Source organism: Callorhinus ursinus, unplaced genomic scaffold, assembly GCF_003265705.2.
Source record: "Callorhinus ursinus isolate GAN/ISIS: 27379988/994484 unplaced genomic scaffold, GSC_fseal_2.0 scaffold25, whole genome shotgun sequence".
NCBI lineage: Eukaryota > Metazoa > Chordata > Mammalia > Carnivora > Otariidae > Callorhinus > Callorhinus ursinus.
Genome location: NW_027397087.1, coordinates 27,481,324 through 27,489,272, shown reverse-complemented (window position 1 = coordinate 27,489,272; position 7,949 = coordinate 27,481,324). Strand labels below are relative to the sequence as shown.

The 7,949-nt window shown below is 49.7% G+C and overlaps 1 protein-coding gene across 1 annotated transcript; it reads left to right on the top strand.

The window, feature by feature from the left end:
- Window positions 1-1,423: 1,423 nt before the first annotated feature.
- Window positions 1,424-2,925, top strand: LOC112833211 (C2 calcium-dependent domain-containing protein 4A-like). Its single transcript, XM_025884230.2, has 2 exons — window positions 1,424-1,564; window positions 1,759-2,925. The coding sequence occupies exon 2, from the start codon at window positions 1,799-1,801 to the stop codon at window positions 2,828-2,830; it is 1,032 nt and encodes a 343-aa protein (XP_025740015.1). The 5' UTR covers window positions 1,424-1,564; window positions 1,759-1,798; the 3' UTR covers window positions 2,831-2,925.
- The last annotated feature ends 5,024 nt before the right edge of the window (window positions 2,926-7,949 follow it).

Here is a 7,949-nt window from a genome sequence, read left to right as displayed (position 1 = left end):
AAAGCAATGTCCACATCACTGGTTTGCCCGTGAGAAATTGAATAATGCAGTTAGAGGGTTATGTGGTTAAAAGCACCTGACAGTCATAAGACCTGGATCGTAGGTCAAGCTCAATTCCACACAGTACGATTCACTCAAATATTTACTGAGCACTTACTATTTTCCTGGCATTGTATTCCGGGTGCTGGAATTGGATAAAAGATTAATAAGACAGCTAGATTTGTCCCTTGTATAGGGCAACTGGGATGGAGGCAGACTAAGATTCTGAATCATAGCACTCATTTTATTTTAGCTACATTCAAGAGGTCCCCCAAACACCCTGAATGAGTTGTCCCAGTCTTTGCCCTCAACTCATAGTCTATTGGGGGAGACAAATCCGTAAACCCCAAATTCCAAAGCAGCATGCTAAACGCAGCAATGGTGGTATTAAAAGGTGTGTGGAGGGAATAAGGAAGGACTGATGAACTGTAGAGGGGGAGTTGGGTAGAGTCCTGAAGGGGATGCTGTTTGGCTAAATTATGGGAAATAAACAGGAGTTCCTACAGAGTGACAAAGCTGAGGAAGGGCATTTCAGATAGCAGGAAGCATCACATGCAAAGCCAAGTAAACAGGAAGTTGCTAATTCCAGGTTCTGCCATTAACTGGCTTTATTTAACCTTTAAGGAATTTCCTCAAGTCCCTCTGGGCTTCCAGTTTTTTCTCATATTAGAAAACGAAGGTTGGGGGGGATGGGAGGCGTGGAAAGAGGCAACATAGATTTTCTGTAAGGGGCTTTCTAACTGGTCCCTCCCTGCTGCAGCAGAGAGAAAAGGGGTAGTTTTGGGAATATCAAGTGTTATTTTTCGAGTATGAGCCAGAGGCCCCACCTTTTGTGACAAAAGATGACAGGCTGCAGTCATTCAGAAATGTTTGCATAATCCACCCAATTCATCAGTATTTACGGCATTGAGCAGGCTATTAAGGAGGCCACCAACCAGCAGAGAGAGACTGGTAGTAAGTACACGAGTATCATGGAAACCGTATTGATCTACACATGGCGGATGCGTGGAGGCAGTAAAATAGAAGCACCTAGAGCATGTCCGTCACGTGCAGGATGACAGGATTTAGTTCCTAGCAAAAGGGAACTTCCTGGTTCCTCACCCTGTTTCATCTTCTCCAAGAGGCCGCCAGCATGTTCCGCCGCCAGCTCTCCCTGGGCAGAGCCACCAGGCATCCTCTCTTCACCTGCAACTTTCTCCAGGCCTGTGTAAGGGGCTCCGTGCACGCCGAGCGGATGCGGGTCCCAGGACTGACCAGAGGGTCACGCCCAAGCACCCGCTGCAGGGCCCCCAGCCGCCGCGAGCAGGGCGAGCAGGGCGAGCAGGGTTGGCTTGGAAGGCGGGCTGTCCAGTGCCTCCAGGGGTTGGGCTCCCGGCCGGCTGGGCGGGACTCAGGCTGCCAGTATAAGGCAGGGGCGCCACTGTCCCAGCCAGAGTGCTGAAGCTGGCGCCCCATCCGGGACCGGGAGGCAGCCGGCACTGAACTTGAAATTCATGACCCAGAGTGACTGGAGAAGGAAGGAAAGGTCTGATTTCGATTTGTTCGTTTATTTACTACCGATGAATGGAAGGCGGGCAGGTCTGTGGGTGCGGGAGAGCTCGGCGTGGATTGGCCAGGGATCGTAGGCCCGTTGGTACCCTCGGAGGGCCCCGGGGAGCGGTCCAGCCACTTCCCGAGGGGCCCCAGGTGCCCACACTCGCCAACTTCTCTCCCCCGCAGGAGCACTTCTTGCCACTGCTCCCAGCCCTAGCCTCGGAGGATGCGGCTCCTCGGGAAACTGCGCGCCTCCGCTCCGGAGCCCGCTTTCACCAACGTGCTCACCCCGGCCCGCATCCCCGAGTTCTGCATCCCGCCGCGGCTGCCCGCGCCCTGCGTACCCGAATCTCCGCCTCCGGCCGCGGCTCTGCCCCAGCGCTGCGCCGCCGAGCCGGACCTGTGGCCCCGAGGAGCAGACGATGCCGCCGGGCACACGGACTGGGACCCGCGCTCGCAGGCCGCGCTCTCGCTGCCGCACCTGCCGCGCGCGCGCACCACCTACGGTTTCTGCGCGCTGCTCGAGAGCCCGCACACTCGCCGCAAGGAGTCGCTCTTCCTCGGGGGCCCCGGGGCCGCCCCGCTCCTACCCCCGGGCGCAGCCCCCGCCCCCGCCCCCGCGCTCCCCGCCGGCCCCCACCCGATCCCCGACGCGCCCGCCCCGCCGCCCGGCGCCCACCGCCTCCTGCGCGCCCCCGAAGGACTGCTGAGCCGCGCGCTGCGGGCCCGCAGGAGCCGCGGCCTGGCGCGCGCCCGTTGCGCGTCCGGTCGGGACGAGGACGAGCAGCGCGGCGCCGGCTCGCGGCCCCCGGCCCGGGCCCCTTCCGCGTCCCCGCCGCCGCCGCCTGCCTCCGACCCGGGGCCCGAGTGCCTGGAGGCCGAGGGCACCGTGGCCCTGGGCGGCGCCGGGGAGGCCCTGCGCCTGGCCGCCCAGTACAGTCGGGCCAGCGGGCGGCTCCGCGTCCGGCTGCTGGGCGCCCAGGGCCTGGCCGCGGGAACCGCCGAGCCCCGCGCCGTCGGCTGCCGCGTCAGCTTCGTCCTGCGGCCGCCGGGCAAGACGCGGCCGCAGCGCAGCGCCGTGGTGCGGCCGAGCCGCAAGGCCGCCTTCGACCAGGACGTGTGCCTGGACGGGCTCTCGGAGGACCAGGTGCGCCGCCTGGCCGTGCGCGTCAAGGCGGAGAAGCGGGGCCGCGGCCGGGAGCGGGGCCGCCTGCTGGGCCAGGGGGAGCTGCTGCTGGGCTCCCTGCTGCTCCCCTGAGGGCGCCCGGGCCTCGGGCCGTCTGTCCCCTCGGGGCGCTCTCCGCCCGCTGGGAACTCGGACACGGACAGCCGCTCCGTACAAAATAAATGCTATTTATTCATTTTTCTATTTATGATCTTGCTTTATTGAAAGTTTAGTTTTTAGATGTCTGTTTTTGCCATTACTGGTAGTGAAGGAAAAAAATGAAGTTCTCTATTCCCAACATCCAATCCTGTTTTTCCAGACCATTTTTTTTACATTCAAAGGCAAAAAGGGTTGGCTTGTGGATGGAAGGGAGAAAAAGGAACTACACCCAATCTGCCTTGATTATCCTCCCTGCTTTACGTCAACGCTAAAGGCTTATTATTTTTTAAGTTAGTCCTTCAGAATCCTGCCCAATGCTAAGATTCGCATATGCAACTTTACATATTTGATGTGGCATAGGTTCATATCCTCATTCATGCACACACATCAGAGCCGGACATTCTGTAATAAGGATAACTTGGTGGGAAAAGAATTTCTTTCTCATTATGAAAACAGGATTCTTTTGAAAGTGGAGTCTTAAAAAAAATTATAAGGAAAAGTAAAACAAAGGGAGTGAAGGATCTTTCAAAGGATGGTCATGTAGGGAATAGATCAGCCTGGCATCCGCCTTCTTCCTTCTCCAGAAGGAGCCCTGGGAAATCTTGCTGTTTCAGCAGACAAATCTTCCTGCCTCTGTAAACATATTGATATTTTTGTGGCATTATTTCCACCTAGCTATGTATTTAAGTTACATAGTAATTAATGCCTCTGTAATAGGATTTCCTAGATGAATGGAAAGGGAAACTGTCAACTTTTTGAACACTGGATTTTAAGAGAGGGTTTATTAATCCAATTTATTTTCATCTGTTGATTCAACAAATAGACCTGAGTCCACTGGAAACTGATCGTATCCAAGAAGGTTTGCCCTTGACGGTAGGCATCTATGGTGTGGTGGAAAGCACAGTGAGGGGGTGGGGGGAGACTTAGAGTCCAATCTTTTTTCTGCCACTTGTCTGAATTAGGGAAGATCAGTTCATGTCCCTGAACCTCATTTCCTACATCAGTGAAATGGGGGCTGTTAATACCTACTTCACAGGGTTTTGTAAAAATATGGTTTAATATCCAAATAACCCTTAAACACACGTGAAATATGATAGCTTACCTGAAAAGACTTGAACTGTACTGGTGAATAGGTGCTCCATAATGTTCCAGAAAATGAACTCCTTCACTTCTCCTTTCTTTCCAATTGTTTCTCCCTGGTCCTGGAGTGGAGGCTAGCAGAATGGATGGCTACCTGAGACCGAGGATTTAGGGGAGCCAGGAGTGGGAATATAGAATCCTTCAGGATTCCTGTGGCAAATAAGCAATAGTTTGCACTCATTCTGCATTAAAAACCCCTCAGCGCTGTTACCGAAATGAGGTTTGAGGTACAAATTTGGTCAGAATAAGTCAATAAAAATCCTGGATTTCAAACGTAATTTCCAGGTGGAAAAATTATCCCTTAGAAATCATCTAATCAAATTACTTCTGAAATTGAGAACATACCCCAGAGGTGACTTGCCTGAAATCGAACAGCTAGGGACTGGCTAAGCTCAGATAAGAACCAACTTGTCCTGACTTCTCCAGAGGACTGACGTTCCCTTTGGTCCCTCATTTGATAATGATTTGTTGAGCCCTTTCTCTGTGACAGGCACAATACCAAGGCCAGGCGACGCAGCTATGAAAAAGACAAGATTCCTGATCTCACAGGACTTGGTTTTAGTGGGGGTAGCCAAACAATAGCTAAGTTTGGTTATTACAGATTGTGGTGACTGTCATGAAGACAATAAACTAGGGAGGATGAGAGAGAAGTGGCATGTGGGATGCTCTCAGAGATAGAGCAGTCAGGGAAGGTCTCCCTAAGACCTGAGGAAGGAATCATACACAAGAGAAACTTAATCTAGACAAACAGCCACTTACTGTGTCCAAATGACCCCTTAATACATCAAGCCAGAATTCTTGATTTTCCCCTCCCAAATCTCTTCTTCCTCTAGTCTTCCTTATTTCAGTAAATGACAACATCATTCTTCCTTCTATGCAAGCCAGGAACCTGGAATCATCCTTAACTTCTCTCTCCCACATTCCAGTTTTCTTCGGTGCAAATGTCTCCTCCTTAGAGTATCCTCCCCTGCCCCTCCTATCTTAAAAGACATCACTGTTGCTATTGCTTCATTCTTCGTAGCACTTATCACTACCCGACATTATATTATACCCTTATTTTGTTGTTGTTTGTTTCCTGCTCTCCCACCAGAAAGTATGCTTTATAAAGTAGGAACTCTGTTGATTCATTGCTTTATTTCCAGTGCCTAGAGCAGCGTCTGGCATCTGGTAGACTCTCAATAAAATTGATTGAGGGTTGAACAAATATAGAAAGAGATAGAATAAATAAGAGTAGAGGACCTAGGACCAAGCCTTGGAACAAATCAACATTTAGAAATTCAGTACAAGAGGAACGTCAGTGTAGGACAAAGAGAAGCGGCAGCCAATGAGACAGAGCAAAGACCAGGGGAGTGTGGAGTCATAGAAGCCAAAGAAGTATTTAGAAGAAGGAGATGTCCACCCCATTGAAATCCTGCAGTCGTCATAACAGGAGCTAGACCAGAAGGGGTTAACATGTGAATGGGAGGTGAGAAAGTATACACAGGAAGTTTTAGAAAAGGGGGAGCAGAGAAGGGGCCTATAGCTGGAAGAAAATCAGAGCTTTCCAGAATCAAAGTTTATTTTGTTTTAATATGAACGAATCTAACGCATGTTGGGAATATCCAAAATAGAGGGAGATGTTGCTAGTGAAGCGAAAGAAAACCAGGAGTAACTATAGGAGGAGAGTCTTTGGAAAAGGAAGAGAGGGGTCCAGAACATATGTGGGTAGAAGCAGTGATCAAGAACTCATGTTCCTGATCCATATCTTATTCCATGTCTCTACTCTGCCATCCACAGCATCATTCCATCCCGAGGCAGGTCACACTTGCAGTCTTAGCTTGTTGGCCAGAACAGCTGGGACTACCCCATGATTTCTAATTAGACTCCAGGCTGGAGAAAAGGCATTGCTCCTACAGGCACCCCTATACGACTGAGGAAGAATTTCCCTAGAAAGCCCCAGAAAACTCCTCTCTCTATTTTATTGGCCTAAATCAGGTTGCAATTCCAATTATGAAGCACTCCCTGCAAGGGGGAGAGTGGTTAGACTTAGGGACATAGGGTGTCTCTCTGTAGCAGAGTGTGAAGTCAGAATTGGCTGAGGCAGGTGCATCTTCCTGTTGAGAAGTAAGATGGGGAGGGGCGCCTGGGTGGCTCAGCTGGTTAAGCGACTGCCTTTGGCTCAGGTCATGATCCTAGAGTCCCAGGATCAAGTCCCACATCGGGCTCCCTGCTCATCGGGGAGTATGTTTCTCCCTCTGACCCTCCCCCCTCTCGTGCTCTCTCTCTCATTCTCTCTCTCTCTCTCAAATAAATAAATAAAATCTTAAAAAAAAAAAAGTAAGAAGGGGAATCGGCGCTTGGGTGGTGCAGTCAGTTAAGCATCTGACTCTTGGTTTCTACTCCGGTCCTGATCTCAGGGTCATGGGATTGAGCCCTACTCGGCCCCCGTCCCAGATGCACCTGCCTCAGCCAATTCTGACTTCACACTCTGCTACAGAGAGACACCCTATGTCCCTGAGTCTAACCACTCTCCCCCTTGCAGGGAGTGGTTCATAACTGGGATTGCAACCCGATTTAGGCCAATAAAATATAGAGAGGAGTTTTCTGGGGCTTTCTAGGGAAATTCTTCCTCAGTCGTATAGGGAGCAATGCCTTTTCTCCAGCCTGGAGTCTAATTAGAAATCATGGGGTAGTCCCAGCTGTTCTGGCCAACAAGCTAAGACTGCAAGTGTGACCTGCCTCGGGATGGAATGATGCTGTGGATGGCAGAGTAGAGACATGGAATAATCGGGGCCCATGCTCAAGGCGGAGTCTGCTTAAGTTTCTTTCTCCCTCTCCCTCTGCCCCTTCCCCCACCTCAAAAAAATAAATAAGTCTCTCTCTCTCTCTCTCTCTCTCTCTCTCTCTTTTTAAGTAAGAAAGCGGTGCAGTACTAGAAAGAGTAGAAAGTCTGAGGCCACAAAAACCTGGCTTCAAATCTATGCTCTGCTACTGGGTAGTTGTGTGATCTTGGGGCAAATGCTTAAACTTCTTTATGTCTCAGTTTCCTCCTTTCTAAAATATTAGGTGTGAAGATGGCAAGGGTTAAAAGAGATCATTTAGTTATAGCAAGATTCATATTAACAGGGGGACGCACTCTTTAAATATAATTTGAGTATCTCCTCTTTCATTCCTGCAAATGAATATAATTTTGCTGAATGGCTTTGTGCACATCTGTGGTTCCAATCTTAAGTCTTTACAAAGGGCAGTCTACTAGGAACATATCTGGGTGACTGCACTAAATGATACAAACACAAAGAATTACATCTTTCCATTCCACTGGTTGTATATTTCAGACTCCATCTGCCATGTTCCAGAGAGAGGAACAACAGCTCAGCTGATGTGTGCCAAAATCCAAACATTACTACCAGGAGTTTTTCATCCTTTGTGAATAGCAAGGCCTTGATAAGATATCCTTATGTGACCAGACACTGGTATTTATCCTAACATGGAAAATCCATATTTTATTTTCTTTGCCAAAAAGAACAGGATGTATTTTCCGGGTTGGCAACAGTTCCTGATTTAAAAAAGAACCAGTCTCCTGTCTCTGTCACCAGGAGATGGTGCCTGATTTGTCTAAACTGTCCATGCAGCGCTCCGGAGTTTCATCTCTTTCTCCTCCTAGTCACCTAGACCAGAGCCACCATATCTTCCTCCTTTACTCAATTGGCTCTGCACTGCTCTCTTCACCGTTATCATTTTTTTTTAATTTTTGAATAATGTGAGAGTTATAGAACAGTTGCCAAAACAGTGCAAAGAATTCCCGTATACCTTTTAACCAGACTCTCTAAATATTTATTTCATTATCATCCTATCTATCATCTATCTTTTTTTTCCTGAAATATTTGAGAATGACCCTTTTATCCCCAAATAGTTGTGTATTTCCTAAAAATAA

Bases quoted from the DNA above. Each gene is read 5' to 3' on its own strand.
- LOC112833211 (XM_025884230.2), top strand. From the start codon at position 1,799: ATGCGGCTCCTCGGGAAACTGCGCGCCTCCGCTCCGGAGCCCGCTTTC.